This window comes from Hypomesus nipponensis, chromosome 15 (genome assembly GCF_054491055.1).
Source record: "Hypomesus nipponensis isolate SF chromosome 15, ASM5449105v1, whole genome shotgun sequence".
Taxonomy (NCBI): domain Eukaryota; kingdom Metazoa; phylum Chordata; class Actinopteri; order Osmeriformes; family Osmeridae; genus Hypomesus; species Hypomesus nipponensis.
The window spans coordinates 12459486-12478873 of NC_140375.1; the positions used below are offsets into that span (position 1 = coordinate 12459486).

A 19388-nucleotide genomic window follows, 5' to 3' on the forward strand; every position below is an offset into this window, starting at 1 on the left:
AATATTAGTTCTGGGTAAACCTATGTGGTTTTGGTTATCCTTGGTTCAAATAAACAATGTATCCCTGTTTAGCAATGGGTATGATAAGGTGTGAGACCCACCCGATGTGCTTTACGAGGCGGAATCTTGCTGTACCGCATCGTATTTTTTCACCGACCATATTTTTCGGTTACACCCTGCCCTTGTCTTCCTCTTGAGAGGTGAAAGGAGTGCTAACTGAGTAGACAACTAGCAATCCACATAGGTGGTTTAGCTAACAATTTGCAAATATGGGTCTTGTACCAGATGAGGCCAAAGTTCTCCCACCACCAGGAATAGTGAACAGAAATTCAGTATGGCTGGGGGTGTTGGGGTGGTGCACGGCGATGCTTCAGAATACCCTAAACCGCAGACCGCCTCTGAAATCAGGTTGGTATGCTTCTTGGCTAATTTAGCTAAATTACATTAGCCGACGTACTGCATACATTGCTAACTAGCTCGGTAGTTAGCCCTAGCAGTTAAATTAAAACGCCAGTTACTTTGTTTTCTAAGAAGCGAGTCAATTAACTAACCTACAGGCAAACCAGTTGGCTAGCAATGCTAGTTTGGTGTCAGAATGTAACAAGACTAACTAACACTAGTACAGTTGGAAAAGATAGCACTTATTAATAAAGTAGACTTGTGTGTCAAATAATCTACATGTCTTGTCAGTCTAACGTTACAACACAGTAACATGCGATCTGTTCCTATTGTCAGAAGTATTGGTGGCAAGGCCGTAATCATAATATATATTGGGGGAACACATCCCCCCCAATTTTCAAATCTGGTCAAAATGTCACCCCAATATATTGATATAAAAATATAAATGTGCTACGCTACGACAGGCAACCACGCACGCTGTCCGAAATTATCATAAAAAATATAATTCGTCCCCCCCAATGTTGACTACATGGCTACGGCATTGATTGGTGGTCAGTGTGTTTTAGCTTGTATTTTGCCTTTGCAGGCGTGCACAGACAAGTCTTGATGTCCACCATTGGTTGGTTCATTGGTTACCATATCACAAAATATGAAAACTACAATTTTGCAAGACTGGACCGAGACATGAACGAGTATATAAGGCTGCATCCAGAAGAGTTTCGAGAGAAAGGTAACTAACTATATGTCATTATAAGCTTTGATGAAAAGCATAAAACACAACACATTCCATTCAGATATGCAATCCTAATCCTAAATTCCACACCAGCCAATATTCATGAATTGTTGTGCTTGTCATAGTCTCCATGTGTGTACTTGGGTTAATTGGATGTGCTGCACTTTGCTCATCAGTCAGATCTAAACCGAATGTGTTTCTTCTACTTCAGCACAAACAACCTTTTTAAATAATTAGTTGCAAATACCAGGTATTATGTACATGTATTATTATGACTATATAATTGCTTGTTTGAGGTTTTATTTTGGTGTGTAATTTCTTGTTCCTTAATTGATTTTATCTCAACAGACAAAAAGACCTTTGCTGAAATTGTGGAGCCTTTTCATCCAGTACGCTAAGTGTAGGAGGCTGACAAATAAAAGACACACATTTCACAGACCACCATCTGTCCCCGTTGTTGCTCTTTGAATGTGATCCTATACTGTCAAATTTGGAGTAATGTACATAATAAAACCTACTTAACAAGCATCCTAATGTCCATTCTTGATATATTTCCTTTTAAAATAAATAATTAAATGTTCCATTGTTCTGTGAATACCAAGTTAGTTAATATAGAAGAAAAACAACATTGTTTTGTCAAAGCACATTTATTTCCTTTGATCACATTCTGAACATTGATGTATTTGAACAATGCGCTAGGTAAAAAATGCGAAGGCAGCTTGTTTGTTTCCATAAAACTGGAGGTTTTTGCAGGTAGTTAGTTTGCCACTCCAATGATGTCCAAGTACTTAGTTGTGAGGCTCTGGGATTTTTTGGTAAGAGAGACCATTACAGTGAACAGCCCTCTGAGGTGAAAGTAGAAAAGGGCTTCAGGATCTACCTCCAGCAATGGCCCCAAAGTTGTGTGAAGTTCTGCGTGGGCTTTATCCTTGAGTTCATCCAGGGGAACCAGACCACTCTCCACTTTGTTTCTGATGGCCTTCACCATGAGATAGTCGTCATACAGATCTTTACAGGACCCCTCTGCTGCATCACAGTCTTCAACATAGTCAGATGGCACATCTCTTAGGAGACTGGGTAGGAGGATGGTGTGCTCCATGTTTTGCACAGCTGTGTTGTACCTCCTTAAAGCCAGGAGCAGGAAGCTTTTGTTGAGCTTGGCCTCGGTAGACTGCATGTTTCCAATCAAATTGTTCTGGCTTCTCCGGTGCGGTTGGTATGATGGTGGTAGCCAGAAGTCAGTCTGCAGTGCCATGAAAGAGCAGACTGGGTTTTTATGCAAAACGCTTGCATGACATTGACTGGCTGGTGATATTATGCAACTAGGTGGTCTGATTTAAGAACATTTTGACTGCAATGATGGCTCAAGTTTCTCAATTGTTTGATTTTCACAAGCTGCCGTTTTCTTTGGCAATGACTGAAAGTCCACTGTGACACCATGTGCTGTCTAAAGTGTTTTTCACTATATTACATATAGTATGATTATGTACTGATTTAAATGATTAATTCAGACCTTCTAAACAATCTTTATGTGATGGCCATGAAATGAAGTTATTTGTTATACTATAGCACTATTGAAAGTTATTTTAAACTGCTTCAAGTGGGCAGTACATTTAAGGTCTGCACTGTTTGCATTGGGAAGTTACTAACATGCATGTGTATCTATTTGATACTTATCTTGTCTGTTTCAGCACCACTTATACTCTATACAAAGATTGACAATGTATTTAAAATATATACATTTTGTCAATCGCTTTTACGAGACACACTTTTCCTTACTTTATGATTATAGTAACAAAAAAAAACATTGAGTTAGGGTTAATGACATTGTGTCAGAGCTGCTTATCAAGATGAATGGCCAATGGACCAATATGCACACTAATACAGGCATTGACATAATATATAAACTGCTTTATATTTTTTCCAAATCCACTTCCACATCATCAATCTTTATTTTGAGATTTAGCTTAAAAGTTCATCCAGTTTAAGGCAAGGTTGTGGTCCAGAGTATGTATGTGTTACAAGAGTGTTTACCTTGCTCTGCCCGTACCTTGTCCAGTGCAATATCATGTATGATATTATAGAGACTAGTAAAAGGGAAATGTTACTGTTATTCGTTTATTTTCTTCAGAAATATATCGGGTTTTTTAAGGCAAGTGAAACACTTTTAAATAATATACTGTACAATTACAGCCTTATACACGCAATGATTTCACAGTCACAGACAATCAAATTTAACAAGAGAGGCAGTAGCTTATTTAACATGAAAACTGTAATTGTGTGACCAGTTAATGTGAATGAAACAGGTTGGTTGGGGACATTTCATTCTATAAAGTGCAATCATTTCCAATTGTGAGTAGGGATTGGGTGGCCTTGTATTGAAATAGGTACATGAACTCCAATTAGTCTGATGGCTCAACTTATGTTCTATTAGATTCAGGTGAAAGTTGAGGAATTGCATTATAACCATTTTAAACTGTGCACTACACAGTGTGTCTCTTAGTGGAAAGTGCCACCAGCAAACATATCATTTGTTAAATCCCTTACAACAGTAAATGATCAACCAGCAGCCAGCAACCAGCAATCATTACTCAACATTGCCAGTGTAACATCTAATTTACTATTTCTCCATTCTGCGGGATGTCCACAGCTTGATAAATATGTGGTTAGACTTGTTGTCACAGCCTAATGTAAATTGATGTTAGATTTTCTGTTTTAAGAAACATTTTTAAGACAATCTTTTGGTGAGTAGAGGAACTAAGAATAGGCGATCACAAGCAGGTCTCCATTGTCTCAGGTGATTCTCTTATAGAACTCATTGTCAAGCAGTGTTGTCAGCTCTGCAATTCCATCCTCAGATCAGTTGAGATATAATTATCGGAGTGAACAAAGTCTCCTTTTTCACAAATTATTTTACATTGCTTTCCACTTCTTTTCTTTGCTTAGATTTGTTGAATTATTCTGTATAGTCCAATGAATAAGCAACCAGACAAGTCACTCAGCAAACTTTCTTCTGTCCCTCAACAATAATTTCCAGGACTCGTGTGAGATCCATCATTTTGGCGAGCATCTCTGTGATGTCCGGATGGTCCTTTGCTCCACTGATGAACTCCTCCAGGGTCAGCTCACCTGGATGAATATAAAGCCATACTTATCAGATACAAAAATCCATCCAAGTATATTGTCATTGCTTTTAGGTATTTTATGCCATTCAAAAAGTATATTTCAACACTTGAGTCAACTTATCTATCAAATAGTATTTACCTTCCCCATTAACATCAATCTTCTCATATATAAGGGTAACAATTTCCTCAGGAGGAATAGAATAGTCCCTGGTGATGTCCTGTATAGCCTGGGAGACGTGAAAGATACACACACAAGCACGTCATCACACACTTTCACACACACTGTGTGAAAATCCCTTCTGATTCTGATGCCCTGAAATGTTTAACTTTCAGTATGTGACTAAATGAAAATAGCTTAACACACATGCCTGGTGCATGGAAACACTGTATTTAACATAATACATTGTCATATATAAACATCATATAAAAACATAATATTACAATGAATGTCTTATTATTTTTGTTCTGGTTTCCACAGTGCAGAGTGTAAATATTGTGTTATCTATTGTATGTGTTTTACACAGCAAAGCAACGGATTTAGGTCATACTGGAGCTTGTATTGACGTTGGGACTAGATAAGTAGAACTTCAGATTACAGGTCGTGTCCAGTTCATGGCTATTTTAAAGTTTTTGACCCCATCAGAGCTCTGAAATAGGGGGCTATTCCAAGAAGATAAACCGTCAGCTGTATAGGCCCCAAACCTTATTTAAGTCACTCAACACTGATAGTAAATTAGAAAATAAAAATGACATACCTTAAATATTGTTTCCAATTCATCCTTATCAATTTTCCCATTTCCATCCTGGTCAAAAAGCTTGAAGTACCACTTTAGTTTCTGATTGATCTCTCCTTTCAGCATTAAACTTACAGCTGCTATGTATTCTACAAAGTCAATATAGCCATCCTAAGAAGAGAAATATATAGAGAAGGTTGTTAGATGCAGTCAGCCATTTTTTACCTTTTGACTATTCTTTGAGTCTTGCAGTGTCAGATGTTCTACTGTACAGAGCAAGTTGAGTTAGGTAGACACGGATGATCCTGACTGTAAAACAGGAGCATCAAGACATCACACTTGACCATACTTAATCATTCTACTTACTACTAGAAATACAACTTTCATTTTCCTGTAGTGTCAAATAAGACAAAGGAGCATGATTGTAAGTCTCAAAATACTTTGCATGCAAATCACACCATGTAAAAACACAAAACAGGTATTAACATTAAGAAGGAAAGAGGCTTTGTGTCTCTTACCCCATCCATGTCAAAGGTAAAAAAGACCTGGTCTACATAGCTGCCAGCTTCCTCTGTCATGCCCTGCAGCTCCAGCATGGTCTTTAACTCAAAAAGGGTGATCAGACCTGATGGAGACTCCTTCATAAACTTGTTATACCAGTGGTGCATGTCCTCTGCCAAAATATCATCCATGTTGGAGCCGTGGGCACCCATGATTTCTACAGTGTAGAGAGGCTTCGGCGGTGGGGATACTGTCCAAAGCACCCAGATGACTGCAGGGAGCTGACAAAGGTAGACTGCCTGGCGAAGGCTGGGCTAGTGTAGTGCCGGCAATATTTGACAGGCACAGACTCAATGCATTGACTGACTTAATCCTAGCTGTAAGCCCCTTGGCAAGTAAACCTTAAAAAGAGAGTTAACACACTAATTGGATAACAACTGAACACTTCCAAGAATTCAAGAACATCCCTGGCGTGCAGAGTAGTTGTAGTATGTAGTGGACACTTGCACAACAGTTCCTAACCACTGAACTGGCAGAACATGCATGACAACTTTAATTCCTTGCCTAACATTCTATTTTTATAGCACTGAATCTCGCCACCCACAGTCGAACACATAAGACTAACCCTATTGAAACAAGGATTCCCCTGCAGTGGCAGTGGGGTCAGGGAATACCTCAACCTGGATCTGTTTTGGTTAGGGTTATAGTAACATAAATTACAGAACATGCAAAGGGACCCCAGTAAGCTTTATTTAAGTTCAGCCATTTCAGAAATACATTTTTATCTAGTAAAAGTGAAATAGAATGCAATTATTTATGTACACTTTCCAGCTCCTGCTACTAAGCTTTGAAGTAGGTATAGATCACTTTCGTCCTTATAAATATAACATTTTCCTTTAAACTGTAGAAAACATCCCCAAAGACAGATTGTTATAACTTGTGATCAAAACGCAAAAGGACTTATGACTGCATAAAGACTCACCACTAACTGGACTGACAAACTGATCGTCAATATAATCCCTGTCCAATCACCAATCTAAAATCACCTATACACTTTGAGAGGATCAACACATGCCATGTTGTTGAACCAGCACCAGCAACTGTGGAGAAGTTACTGGGTCTGAAGCCACCAGTGACCTATGACTCATGTCTATGACTTTTGATTGGATCATCAATTTAAGACCTCTAGGCTGAGGCTTCCAAATGAAAGAGCAGTGTTTAAATCAATCAGAATATCAAAGCTCAGCAGTCCTGTTATAGTAAATCTACCTTTAGGCGATTAACCATCTTGAAAGCAGGATTAACAGGGACTCATGCCAGGAGCAGCAGACAGGAATGGCTGCCAATACACTAAACAGTATCAGTACGGACATGGCCAAGTCTATATTATAGTGTCCATAGAAAATCAATACACTCTTTATATTTTCAAGGAGATTGTTTTCATTATTTTACCATTTTCTAACATTAGGGCCCAGTTTCGCAGACATAGATTAAGCCTGTTCCTCAAGTAAGAGAAAAATGTATTGGCAACTGTATCGTTTGGCAAGTGGAATTTAGATCTCCAGCCAGGAGACACATTGGTTTAACGACATTCAATCACAGTAAGACATATATTTAGAACTGGTCTTGAAAGTAATCTTGCTAAGAAGACTGAAGTTGTCAACTTTGACACCTCTTTTGAGTCCCTTATGTCAAAAGGCTTGCAATTTAGGTGTGGCAACAGTTCTGGCGTCACATGATGAAAACTGGTAATCAGATCTTTCGACCAAAAAGAAGATTGAGAAGATTGAGAAATGTGGACTATGAAACTCAACAGTCTTTATCCCCAACACTGTTTCCAGACAGTGGGTACTGAGGGCAGAAAAAAACAAGCTAAACTGAAATAAAAATTTCTGTCCACCCATCTTTTGCTCTCCAGGAATGATTCAATCTGAATTTTTAACATCCATCTCCGCACACTTACAGGTAAATACTTGTAATAACATAATTTCTTATTACAATTTCAGCTCTCTTTCATTTTATTTACAATATTCTTTATTTCAATGACAATAGAAAAGTCCCAAATCCAACGGTGTAAATATGCACTCTTTCTTTTGATAGGTACATAAATATATACAATCAAGCAGCAAAAATGTTGGCTGTGCTACTCAAAGTTATAGCATGTACAGTAAGAGGGGGGAAAACAGTGTCTCCCAGTCCACACGGCTACAGACATAATCTTTCCGCTGTAAAGCTCATATATTCAAACCCAATAGCCCCATAAATGAATCCCATCCAAATGCACACTTACAGTACCTTTAGATAGCTGTCTAGATAGAAAACACTGTCAATGTACAAACAGTGATCATAGCTCTAAGTCTCAGAGAAGTAGAAAAGCTGTCACCAGAGTGCCATTCCCATTCTTTCTCCATCCTGTTACAGGGACGTCATGGTGATGTCTCAGATTCTGGTGATTGTTCTAAAGCAAAGCTGGGAGACATAAACACACATTTTTTAAGAAGACATGATCAAACTTACATAAATTGAGATACAACTGATCGAAATTGCTTAATTTTTGTGAGCATCTCTCTGTCTTCCTTGTGTGGTTGGGGTTTGTTGACCACTTCATCTGACACATACAGTTTGATGACGTATAAACACATGACACAAAACACATGACTGAGAAGTAGATACTGGTAGTGGTATACTCACCTAGGCCTATACTTTACAGTTTAGGCACTGACTCAATAGTAACTGCAAAAACAAACAGAATTCTACGCTCAGAATGAAACACATCTTTGGCAGTAAAACAATATTAATGTCCAGGTGAATCTGACTACTTAAACTTTTTTTTCACCCTCCATTTCCAGTGAAGCAGGGTCAATATACAGCACCCCCTCCTTTTCTGGCTCCTGGTCGTACAGGTGCTGTCTAAGAACATTGTACACCACCTCTCGACTTAGGGTGAAATTCTTCAATTGGTGGTGCTGCTCAGGCATCAGGAAGCTTAGACGATACTTAGCTACAACAGAGCCATTCCTGAGACAAACATCAACCAACTGTTAGACTCATACATACAGTACTGTTTACTGTTTGATGAAATCGAGTAGAAATTAGTAAAGAATATCAGATAAAGACATATAGAATATATTTCACCTGAAACCTTGTATTTCAGCCATTGAGAAGTAGCGACCAAGGGCAGGAGAGTGGTGGTAGACGTCATAGAGCTGGGTGAGGCAGAAAACAAGGACACTGAACAGAAATGTGAATGACTGACTCACTACTTTCAGAACTCTGTCATTATATACAACTTCCTTTCGACACTTTTATGGGCTCAAAAGAACATTAAAATGAGAAAGATTGCTTTCTCTGTCTGGCCAAAGATTCCAATTTTGGGGTGTGAAAGGCTTTGAACAGGTCTGCAATAGACATTTATATTATTTATGAGTACTGTTATAAGCTTGAAGCTCAAAAATACATCAGCCAAACCTTCTTTTGTAGTTCAATGGATAGGGGTTGGGTCTTATTGGACTGGGAGGAAAGAAGCTCCAATGAGAAGATTTGATTGGGTAGTTGGAAGCTCCCATTGAAGTATTGTGGCACCGTAAAAGATGCAAGGTCGTACTTCTCATCCACATCCTCATAGATCACTGTTCTCCATAAGAGAAACAGAACCATGTTAAAGCCATACATACTATCCATAAATATCAGACACAGGTATTCACCAGAACCATATTGGAATAAAATGTATTTTGTATTTTATTCTGCATATGTGTACAGCATTGTGGCATGCTGTTGACAATTTATGCATTTATGGTTCTGTGAATGGGTTATGTGTACTGTACCTGTGCACAAGGCCAGGGAAACCAGAATTAAGACAATGATGAGGAGGATAATGAAGACGATTACCATCCACGGTCTCACACGTCTGTATTCAATATCATTCAGAATCCCAAATAATGTCTTTCTCTACACACAAACACACAGATACTCATTGTTAACAAAGCCATGTTTGACTTGCCTTTCAAAAGTCCAATGTTGCCATGTGGTTGCCATGGTTAAAGGGATTAACATCATTTTTTTTAAGAATCAAGGGCCGTAAATAACCTGTGTCTGTGTAGACTCCCGATTTTCTGAAGTGGTCGAGGTGGATCTTTGATGGGCCTCTGCAGCATGGCCTGCAGTCTGCTGATTTCCATTACTGACAAGCCCCTTACCACACAGAATACAAATTAGAGGGGGGGGTGCATTTCACGGCAGGGCTGGAAAGGCATTTCAGGGTAGGGCTGTATTCTGTCTTGAAATTATAAAAATATGTTCAACAACTGTCCTTAATATTTCCATATCTTTGTTAAGGATGCTGTAGATGTGATTGTTTTCAAGAAAACCGCACACTCACTGATACATTTTCATCTACATTTACCACAGTGAATAACTACCTTATATAGCCTTAAGTCCTGGTACAAATTACATTTTCAATTTAATTCAAGTTGAACAGTATTCCTACAAATATATTTGTGATTCTTCATAAGCTTTTTTCAGTATACACTCTCTTAAATAATATGCTTTTTATTACTCATTGATACCTGTGGAAGAATGAAGGGGGAATGCTCTCCTGCCTCTGGGTCGTGTTCTTTACTGGCACCATTTCCTGTAGTCGCCTTGAAATGGAATAGTGAACAAGTTCCGGGAATTTAAACATGTAAACAGAGCCCTCAGTCTTAGCCAACACTAAGCCGAGTGATAATGAAGTGACTTCCTATTGAGATCCACGGGTGCATGCTATTATTGGACCTCTGAGGCCATCCCAAAAACCCTTTTACACGACTGAATTCTGGCGAAGTGCATTTCTGTCCCACCTGCAGACTGATCCCGAGAAGACCAACTCACCTCAATTTTCGTTAACTCAATGTTCTCCATAACTTTACCCAAACTTCAGAATATCCCGCAATGAGAACGTTGGTAGACGTAATTCTCAAAACATTGTCTTGATTAAAATACCAATATGTGCAATTAATTGTAGAATAAATACATTCCTATTGATAAGGATTCACTTTTCCACTTTTGTTTCCAGGTGTCATTCCCGTAAAAGAGTGTGATGACGTCAAGGCTTTTTTCTTCTCAGGAAGTAGAACAATAGTATACACCATTGTTTTCTTATGTAGACCGTTCAGTAAACTGTCCTCATACACGGGCACTTGTGTTGATGCTGATTAAAGTTTAGGTGAAAACTTCTAATGTAAGAAAATGCATACTTTGAAGGCGTCTACGTTTTCTTAGACTTCTGAAATGTGCATGAGATTAGACTCTGGACCTTTCAATTTAAGGTTACATCAAACCTCATTTTAAATTATAGCATATGCTTACGGTTAGGCACGGCTAAACGAATAACTTGTTTCTTGATTCCTGAATAATTTTTGTAAATAAATGTCCGTGGGAGCCACTCTAGTCTCCTTTTGCCCCTAGTGGTTCAACACTTTTGTACTTTTTAGTTTTTATTAGAATATCTTTCTATTCTATACAGATTGATGCTGTACAAGTGCTGTACGAAGAACCAGACATAAATCATATCTTTAGTCCATTCAGAGGCTTGCAAGAGGCACATGTCCTTTCATTTAGGCAAGTTGTATTGCACCATAGTCATTCATTCCTTATGCAAGGTGTTTTTCTTATACAGTAGAGTAGGCTAAATAGTGTATTTTTTGGCTGGCGAAGTATGCTTCATTTAACCATCTGTATAATAGCTTGTCCTATTTATTGATTAATGTATTTGTTTATTTATTTGTTACCTACATGAATGTTTTAGTTACGAAAATAGTACTCCTGCTGTCTTAGTCATTTCTTGAGGCCATTTATTAAATTACCTAGACAAGGTGAGAGAAATAATAGCATACCCAAAACATTCATATTCAATCAATTTAAAATTACATGTATGTATGCATGCATGCATGCATGCATGCATGCATGCATGTATGTATGTATGTATGTATGTATGTATGTATGTATGTATGTATGTATGTATGTATGTATGTATGTATCGGCAGATAACCAATGTTCTCTAAAGACATACTTGCTAATTTTATTTTGGCTTTATTTGCATTGAAGAAAACAGTTTTTGAGAGAGAGAGAGAGAGAGAGAGAGAGGGAGGAAGAGCGACTCAGCTTTGTGGCTGCCTCTGGGAAATGTGGAGAGATCATAAGACTGCCTTTGAAGGGAAATACATCCATTATGTTTATGAGAGAGAGAAAGAAATGCTGGAAATGGCTTAGGCCAAATTCAAACTCGGACACCTGCGTTTAGGCCTTAGCCTTAATGATACATGCTCTACCCAGTGAGCTACCATGGCACCCCTACTGGTTCTTTTTTGACATAACTTAATATTGTTTATACATATATGTAATTGGTAATTTATGTTAAATGTCGATCATTGTTCACACTTTAGACCTTCTAATTGTCATTTTAGTCAACCATTGAAAAAACTTGATCTTGCTCCTCTGTCTCAATGCTGCCATCTATTGTTCCAGCTGGGTAAAAACCAACTTGTCCATCTTCAATGGCCTCCATAAGACCTGAGGCCTGTGACTGAGATGGGGAGACCAGGGCCTGCTCCTCTGATTCCTCTGACTCCTGGAGTGCCAGAGCTGCCTTATCTGTGGCCTTTAGACAGCTAGAGGAAGTGACCTCCAGTCCTTTGTCTGCTGTACTGTCCTTTCCTTCGGCCACTTTCAGAGGATCTGGTTCATCACAGGAGTTTCCGTGGCTTTCTTGAACGTCCTGTCCTGAAGCCTCAAAGACATGGTCCTTGTCACCATTCCATTGGGGACTGTGCAGCTCAGATGTCACTGTTTCCTCTCCAGCGGACCTTCTGTGCTGTCGTGTCGGCGGACGCCTCTTGAACGACAGTCGTGCACGACTCTGTGGGGGAAAGAAGAACCAGACTCAGCACGCAACATAATCATTAAAGTAGGCCAACACTTCAGTGTCATCCAGGTAGATGAGGGACTTATTAACTTACATATTTACAATGACAACTGTGTACACTTCATTTGCATTACCATTTTTTTTTTTTACTTAATTGTCCCAGTTAACAAAAAAGACACCCAAGAAAGGAAATACTTCATAAAATGGCATCTAGAGAGAAGGTATGAGGGGAAACTGGGTTAAGGGGATTACATTTGTAATCCCTCTTGAGACTGTTCTCAGGCTTATCCTGGGCATAGGACACAACCTTAATGCTCTAAACTACATGTTAGTAAGAAGTGGGATTGGGTGCTTCTGTGTTATGAAGGTTAGTGACGGTGTCACATATACAGAAGAACAATACTCATTTAGATTATTTCTTCACTTCCTTGCATGATCTCAATATCAAATCAAATACCTGTCCTGATACATGTCTTAACCTTGTACAATATATTCAGATTTACAGTCATGAACTGAAATATGGCATATTTGCACTATTTAGAATGTTAAATAATATTATAGATGTTGTAAAATAATGTTATGTAGATCTTGCTGATATACATGCTCCCCTTTTTAAATTCCAAAATCATGTTGCTTGCAATAAAAATATTTATTTACAAAAATTACAAGAAAAAAACACACCACACAAGTGGTAAAGAAATACACCTAAGAATTGGTGGTAAAGAACCTAAGAATTTTGTCCACCCCCCACTACAATTTCACCTTCAGATTCCCAGAATCAATGGTGTTCTTGTTTCCACCGTACATCATTTGATCTGATAGGCCCATGACCTGGGGCTTCTTTGCTGACGTTAGGCATCATGAAATCATGGGTTTACCTAGCCTATGCACTCATTGTTGAACCCGATATCAGAAAGGTCGGTTTTCCAGCAGGACCATGACTCCAAGCACACCAACAGGTGGCAAATGAAGGACATTTAAATAAATATCTAGAAACAGAACATATGCATATGCTTTCATACAAGTGTATGGCATGACACAATGAAAGCAACATACTTTCATGTACTGGACAGGGGTGTAGCCAGAATAATATTTTAGGGTAGGCCTCTTTTCAGGATTTTTTTTTGCGATATGCACCCGGTGCATAATTCTTCTGAGATATTTTCATTTTTGGGTAGGCCTTAGAACAAATTGGGTAGGCCTGTGCCTACCCAGGCCTACCCGTGGCTACGCCCCTGGCTCTGGGGCATGTATAAAAATGCAGAGCACTTGCAAGTAACTTCAATTGTGGATAAAGATGGCACATATGTGACTTTGAAAAATGATTCATTACAGGAGCTTCAGTCACAAAAACTGTTCAACTGATTAACATGAACAGTCTGCCAACAATCACATACAAGGGGATGTTGGTCTGCCCGTCATTACAAATATGAATGCACATTTTAGAATTCTGTGGTGAAAGATATATTGGTTTTGCTCTAAAGCAGGCTTTCTTAACCCCTTGTCCTCGGGGATCCCCCTTCCGCCCTGAATGTCTTAGATATTTCCCTGCTCCGACACACCTGTTTCAAATTAATGAGTCACAACACACCTGATTCAAATGAGTCATGAGTCTACTGACCTTGTTAATGACTCATTCATTTGAAGCAGGTGTGTTGGAGCAGGGAAACATCTAAAACATGCAGGGTCCCCGAGGACAAGGGTAGAGAACCATTAGTAGAGAGATGTGGGGAAAGCGTGGTTAGATGAGTCATCCTTCATCATATTCTCTACAAGTGGATGTGTACATGTGGCATGCACCCAGAGCAGTACAGGTCTGAATACTGCACCCCTACAGCAAGAAGGTCTGGTGGCTGTGTAGGGGGCATTTTTCTGGCACGGTTTGGGTCTATTTATCCCTTTAGAGGGAACGGTCACTGCAGTTCCTTACAAAGTAATTCATATCACCTTTTTTTCTTTTTCCTGTGATGAAACATTCCTATCCTGGAATGGTCTCTTCCAGGATGACAATTCCCCAATCCACAGGGCACAAAGGATCACTGAATGGTGTGATGAGCATGAAAATTATCTGATTATGGTATTTGCTGTTAGCAGATCTCAGCTCAATTAAACATAATGGGAGACTTTGGAACAACGTTTAGGCGTGCTGTCTACCACCATCATCAAAACACCTAATTAAGGAATAACTTTTGGAATCCAGAATAGAGCTCAGAATAGAGACATGCCTTCAGAAGAGTTCCAAACACTTGTGCAATATATGCTTAGGTGTATTTTAGCTGTGCTAGCATATTGTGATAACCCAACACCTTTATCCTTTGATTTGCTACCTGTCTAATCTCTACAGCGGAATACAGATTTAGAGTTGTCAGAATAATGTTGTGCTGTGAATTCCAACCCATGTTGAAATGTTTCCGACATATAAATATAATTACTGTATATTAAAGCTGCACACATGATCAAGCTGACAACTACTAAGCATGCCACTGCATAGTAAAGTAACATCACCAGTAAGGGTTTACATCACCCTGGTCGAAATGTTAAATTCTATGGACAGACCTTGTTGATGCTGAGCAGCGTTGTGGCCTCAGCAGGCCTTTCAAAGCTGACAGGATCCTCGTCGTCACTGGAGAGCACAGGGGGCCACACTGTTGGACTCACTGTTGGACTTACTGTTGGACTCACTGTTGGACTCACTGTTGGACTCACTGTTGGACTCACTGTTGGACTCACTGTTGGACTCACTGTTGGACTCAGAGGGCTGCAGGTGGGGGAAGATGAGGGTGCCGGCTGCAACTTCACCTCTGGACTCCTTGGTGAGGGTAGCAACTCTGTGGGTGTCAATGCTAAGTTGGCCTAGTGAAAGAGACCAGAAAAAGCAACTCTTTGACCGTGACAAGAAGCTATTGTCTTGAATTTAACAACAAATTAAACAATCTACCACACAGTCAGATTGCTATGTGGCATTCTGCATCTGACTGAGAAGTTTACTTAATAATTGAAAGCATTTAAGGCACTAGGCTAAATATTAAACATAGAAATAGAAACGTCACAAATTTGTCATATCAAGCTCTCCTCTCAAAAAGGATGGCACACTGTTGCAGAATTGTAAAAAATGATGTTAAAAACATCGTTGTTGACATAATTCTTTTGTAATTCTCATCCATGTGATGCATGAAAAAGTCAAGGTTTACATGCATCAGAATTTATATTTTTGTCTTGCATTGCGTGCCATCATCACCCTTTCGCTTTAAAAACAACATGTAGCCTTCCCTGACACAATAATCGCCTGAGATGCCCTCTGCTTTCGTGCACAACTCACAACACAACCACATTTGAAACTTCCTGTCCTCCAACCTACTCTATATTGTAGTTAGCAACAAAGGACCCTACCTGAACAGGAGAGAAGAGGAAGAGAGAGAAACGGCAGCCCTTTTGTCCCATAACTGCCCACCGTGTCAATGGTGACTGTGGCAGAAAGGCTCCCCGGTCAGAGAATAGTTTGTCTGTGAGCTCATTTGCTCATTAATCTGAGCCAATTGTGAAGGACTTAGTATAGATCCCTTCCCCGTTTTTACTCATCACTCACGCATAGGCCACTCATGCACTGACACCAGTTGGACAGTAGGGTGTGTCTTAGAAGTGAGACTAGGATGGACAATCATGCAAGCTTTTCATGAGTAGGTAGCCTATCATGTTGACTTTGAGAGGATATGGAGTGTCATTCAGTTCCTAAGGACAAAACCCGCATTTTTTTCTTTCTACTTTACATAACTGTATAATCAATACTATAATCTCTCAGCATTCACAATACATGTATAAAAGTGTAAACAATTGTATAAAACATGATGTGCCAGTGATTACGCCTCAGTTTGCATATTTTTAGTCATTATTCTCACAACTTGACTATCATTTCATTCTTGGACAACCCTACATTCTGGTGCTAAAAAAAGTGGGAGTGTCAAGCCAATTTTGGATCATAATTTCTGTTGTTGACAAAACAGACCATTTGGAAACAAATGATAAATATAAATGGATGAGGGAGCGTTTCTCCCTCTCAGTTTTTCCCCTCCCTCCTGCCTTTGACTTACACACATCCCATTCGCTATTTGATAAAGTATATGCACACACAACCATGAACATACACACACGAGGAAGAGGTGGTGTCTGTTTCTGGTTCAGTCCCTCACTAGAGCTCGTCTGTCTTCACAGCATTGCTAGCCTCTCCAGTTCCATCTACACCCTCAGGAGGACAATTGCAGAGGCAGAGTTCAGACGGTAGGGATTCCAAGTAAAGAGAGAAATTGATAATTTGATAAAAATTGATTGATGATTAATTGAAATTGATTAATAATTAATTGTTTTATCCTGGGTTGATTCTAAACATCTGTCTCTTTCCACAGTTTTTGACTTCCTTCCTGCAAGGCTTTTTTCTTTCTGCCTCCCTTTCTGGCATGCCCTGGACCAAACCCCAATCAGAGCTCTATTCTGGCTCAACAGACATCATGGATGACCACCACTACGAAGGTTCTCTGTTTCCAACCTCCACCCTCATCCCAGTCACCGTGATCTGTATTCTGCTCTTCATTGTTGGTGTTACTGGCAACACCATGACCATCCTCATCATCCAGCGCTTCAAAGACATGAAGACAACCACCAACCTGTACCTTTCCAGCATGGCTGTGTCTGACTTAGTCATCTTCCTCAGCCTGCCCTTTGACCTGTACCGCCTCTGGAAGTATGTCCCTTGGGTCTTTGGTGGGCTGGTGTGCCGTCTCTACCACTACATCAATGAGGGCTGCACATACGCCACCATCCTGCACATTACTGCCCTGAGCATGGAGCGTTACTTGGCAATCAGTTTCCCTTTGTGGGCCAAGGTGGTGGTGACCAAGCGCAGGGTTCAGTACATAATTGTTGCTCTCTGGACCTTTGCTCTTCTCTCTGCAGCACCAACACTATTTCTGGTTGGGGTGGAATATGAAAATGACACTCACCCAGATTACAGCACCCGCCAGTGCAAACATACCAACTATGCCATTAGCTCAGGACAACTGCACACTATGCTCTGGGTGTCTACCACTTATTTCTTCTGCCCCATGTTCTGCCTAATTTTCCTGTATGGTTCTATTGGATGCAAGTTGTGGAAGAGCAAGAATGACCTGCAGGGTCACTGTGCCATCGTGCGTGAGAGGTCCCATAGGCAGACTGTCAAGATTCTTGGTGAGTTAACCATTTTATTATCAACTTTTGACAAGATAGAACACAATTTCTCTCCAGCTGAAAACAAAAATGCGTACTGCATGAGGTACAAAATCTGCATTTTGGTGACATAAATGAACTTAAATTGTTTTTACTTAGCCTAAATTTCAAATTTAACTCCGGCCTGTGATATAACTTAGTGTACACTTAAATTATTAAAAAGGTTAGTGCACCGTTCTTAACCTTTGAGTCTGAGAAAATAAGTCTAATTAATGAATGATTGTCTTCTTATGACAGCCAAATGAGTCGTTTATCTTGTTTAATTACTGTGCCAACATATCATCTGTGAGATGTGTAGCTCTTACATGATTTCCAGGAACCTTGTTTCACAGTCTCTTCTGAAGTTTGTTCATGTTTAATGAACTGTATCCTTTAATATTAATGTTGTTCATTAGCCTAGCACACACAAAGCCATAGACATAAAACTTGCCGCCTTCACTGTCCACGTTAGTGAGTTCCTGTTGAGGATGTCATAAATCAAAGTGAATGGAAATTGGCAAGCTCTCTCACGCTCCTAAATGGCTTTCTAATTTTGTGGTGTCAAATTGATGAGCTCAGGGGAGATAAATAAAAAAATCCGCTGAAATATTGTCTCATACTAAATATAAATATATAAACGTGTCTGTAACACTTGGGATTCACCACTCACTCCTTAGGATTCCTAACCCTGAACCTAACCCCATATTTTTGTACCTCTGCCTCTCTTTCTCTACTTGCTTCTTCTATCCTGATACGTTTTATCCTTTCATTCCCTTTCTTGTTCACACTAGTGGTAGTGGTACTAGGTTTTATCATCTGCTGGCTGCCCTACCACATTGGTAGAAACCTGTTTGCTCAGGTGGATGACTATCATGAGGCCAAGCTGAGTCAGAACTTCAATGTAGGCTCCATGGTGCTCTGCTACCTCAGTGCCTCCATCAACCCAGTGCTGTACAACCTCATGTCTACCAAGTACAGGGCCGCCGCTCGTCGACTGTTCCTGCTCTCCCACAGACCTCAACGGAATCAACATTTCCAGAGACAGCTTTCTGTCAGAGAGGACATCACAACCCTCAATGAGACCCTAACTGGGGTGTAGTAGGATAGCCTGCTGCCCAGCTGCAGTCCACAATGCTCCAGGTCTCTTGAGACATGGGTTATCTCCTAAGAGGCTTACCAATACCTAGATTCAAAACAGACCCAAAGCAAAAGCAGCCAGAAGAGATTGTGTCAATCAGAGGTCCCATCTCAATCTTCCACAAAGAATATCTGTACTATTGTACATGGTTACAGTGACATTGTGTTTTCATAGTCTTGTATTGTTGGGATTTGAATATATATACAGTTTTAAATCATTTCAAGATGGTTACATAAATTAAAAGTAATAGCATATTTACGCATTGGGTAATTTCTGTAAACCAAATTTATAATATTCTTGTTGTTACTTCTGATGATGCTTGGTTACTCCATGGCACAGCTATTGCATTTCACATTATGTTCTCTGTTTTCATGCAGTTTCATATTGTGGAATTCCCTTGGTTTTTACTTGAAAATCCTGCTCATAACTGTTGTGAGAACAGATAATTTCCATGAACTATTTGTCATGTAAGCACTCATCTAAAGTCATATTTGTTTGTTGGATGTGAACAGCCTGTGTTGTAAATTAATCTTTAGTTGGAAAACAAATATTCAAGGTTTGTTGTCCCTCATTTACAGTTCCCCCCTTACTGTAATTGAATTTCGTATCATGAAAATAT

At 39.6% G+C, this 19388-nt stretch overlaps 6 protein-coding genes across 7 annotated transcripts; 2 read left to right on the forward strand and 4 right to left on the reverse strand.

Annotated features, from left to right (window-relative positions):
- Window positions 1-172: 172 nt before the first annotated feature.
- Window positions 173-1660, forward strand: ndufc2 (NADH:ubiquinone oxidoreductase subunit C2). The gene is made up of 3 exons (XM_084675051.1): window positions 173-408; window positions 986-1129; window positions 1481-1660. Exons 1-3 carry the CDS (start codon window positions 270-272, stop codon window positions 1528-1530), a joined length of 333 nt encoding a protein of 110 aa, XP_084531177.1. The 5' UTR covers window positions 173-269; the 3' UTR covers window positions 1531-1660.
- A 100-nt stretch (window positions 1661-1760) lies between these two features.
- thrsp (thyroid hormone responsive) lies at window positions 1761-2402 on the reverse strand. The gene has a single exon (XM_084675050.1). It carries the CDS (start codon window positions 2385-2387, stop codon window positions 1890-1892), a length of 498 nt encoding a protein of 165 aa, XP_084531176.1. The 5' UTR covers window positions 2388-2402; the 3' UTR covers window positions 1761-1889.
- Window positions 2403-4130: 1728 nt separating this feature from the next.
- Window positions 4131-5704, reverse strand: guca1c (guanylate cyclase activator 1C). Its single transcript, XM_084674457.1, has 4 exons — window positions 5510-5704; window positions 5013-5162; window positions 4397-4484; window positions 4131-4261 (listed from the first exon to the last, which is right to left on the reverse strand). Exons 1-4 carry the CDS (start codon window positions 5702-5704, stop codon window positions 4131-4133), a joined length of 564 nt encoding a protein of 187 aa, XP_084530583.1.
- A 1788-nt stretch (window positions 5705-7492) lies between these two features.
- c15h3orf52 (chromosome 15 C3orf52 homolog) lies at window positions 7493-10575 on the reverse strand. Of its 2 annotated transcripts, none has more exons than XM_084674549.1 (9): window positions 10362-10575; window positions 10058-10132; window positions 9579-9683; window positions 9317-9440; window positions 8961-9121; window positions 8628-8698; window positions 8318-8510; window positions 8184-8225; window positions 7493-7961 (listed from the first exon to the last, which is right to left on the reverse strand). In XM_084674549.1, exons 1-8 carry the CDS (start codon window positions 10389-10391, stop codon window positions 8190-8192), a joined length of 795 nt encoding a protein of 264 aa, XP_084530675.1. In that variant the 5' UTR covers window positions 10392-10575; the 3' UTR covers window positions 7493-7961; window positions 8184-8189. The 2 variants fall into 2 exon arrangements, with proteins under 2 accessions (XP_084530675.1, XP_084530676.1); XM_084674550.1 differs by having other exon boundaries at window positions 8329-8510; window positions 10362-10574.
- A 1356-nt stretch (window positions 10576-11931) lies between these two features.
- On the reverse strand, window positions 11932-15834 carry LOC146257562 (uncharacterized). Its single transcript, XM_084675177.1, has 3 exons — window positions 15784-15834; window positions 14950-15246; window positions 11932-12387 (listed from the first exon to the last, which is right to left on the reverse strand). Exons 1-3 carry the CDS (start codon window positions 15832-15834, stop codon window positions 11932-11934), a joined length of 804 nt encoding a protein of 267 aa, XP_084531303.1.
- A 1010-nt stretch (window positions 15835-16844) lies between these two features.
- mlnr (motilin receptor) lies at window positions 16845-18730 on the forward strand. Its single transcript, XM_084673891.1, has 2 exons — window positions 16845-17613; window positions 18423-18730. The coding sequence occupies exons 1-2, from the start codon at window positions 16845-16847 to the stop codon at window positions 18728-18730; spliced, it is 1077 nt and encodes a 358-aa protein (XP_084530017.1).
- The last annotated feature ends 658 nt before the right edge of the window (window positions 18731-19388 follow it).

Coding starts and splice junctions, on each gene's coding strand:
- ndufc2 (XM_084675051.1), top strand. CDS start 270: ATGGGTCTTGTACCAGATGAGGCCAAAGTTCTCCCACCACCAGGAATA. Junction 409..985: donor CAGACCGCCTCTGAAATCAG/GTTGGTATGCTT, acceptor TTGCCTTTGCAG/GCGTGCACAGACAAGTCTTG. Junction 1,130..1,480: donor AGAAGAGTTTCGAGAGAAAG/GTAACTAACTAT, acceptor TTATCTCAACAG/ACAAAAAGACCTTTGCTGAA.
- thrsp (XM_084675050.1), bottom strand. CDS start 2,387: ATGGCACTGCAGACTGACTTCTGGCTACCACCATCATACCAACCGCAC.
- guca1c (XM_084674457.1), bottom strand. CDS start 5,704: ATGGGTGCCCACGGCTCCAACATGGATGATATTTTGGCAGAGGACATG. Junction 5,163..5,509: donor TTACCTTTGACATGGATGGG/GTAAGAGACACA, acceptor TTCTCTTCTTAG/GATGGCTATATTGACTTTGT. Junction 4,485..5,012: donor AATTGGAAACAATATTTAAG/GTATGTCATTTT, acceptor CACGTCTCCCAG/GCTATACAGGACATCACCAG.
- c15h3orf52 (XM_084674549.1), bottom strand. CDS start 10,391: ATGGAGAACATTGAGTTAACGAAAATTGAG. Junction 9,441..9,578: donor GGGAGTCTACACAGACACAG/GTTATTTACGGC, acceptor GTTTGTGTGTAG/AGAAAGACATTATTTGGGAT. Junction 9,122..9,316: donor TTCCCTGGCCTTGTGCACAG/GTACAGTACACA, acceptor TATGGAGAACAG/TGATCTATGAGGATGTGGAT.
- LOC146257562 (XM_084675177.1), bottom strand. CDS start 15,834: ATGGGACAAAAGGGCTGCCGTTTCTCTCTCTTCCTCTTCTCTCCTGTT. Junction 15,247..15,783: donor TCCTCTTCTCTCCTGTTCAG/GTAGGGTCCTTT, acceptor CTCTTTCACTAG/GCCAACTTAGCATTGACACC. Junction 12,388..14,949: donor CGCTGCTCAGCATCAACAAG/GTCTGTCCATAG, acceptor TTTCCCCCACAG/AGTCGTGCACGACTGTCGTT.
- mlnr (XM_084673891.1), top strand. CDS start 16,845: ATGCCCTGGACCAAACCCCAATCAGAGCTCTATTCTGGCTCAACAGAC. Junction 17,614..18,422: donor GCAGACTGTCAAGATTCTTG/GTGAGTTAACCA, acceptor TGTTCACACTAG/TGGTAGTGGTACTAGGTTTT.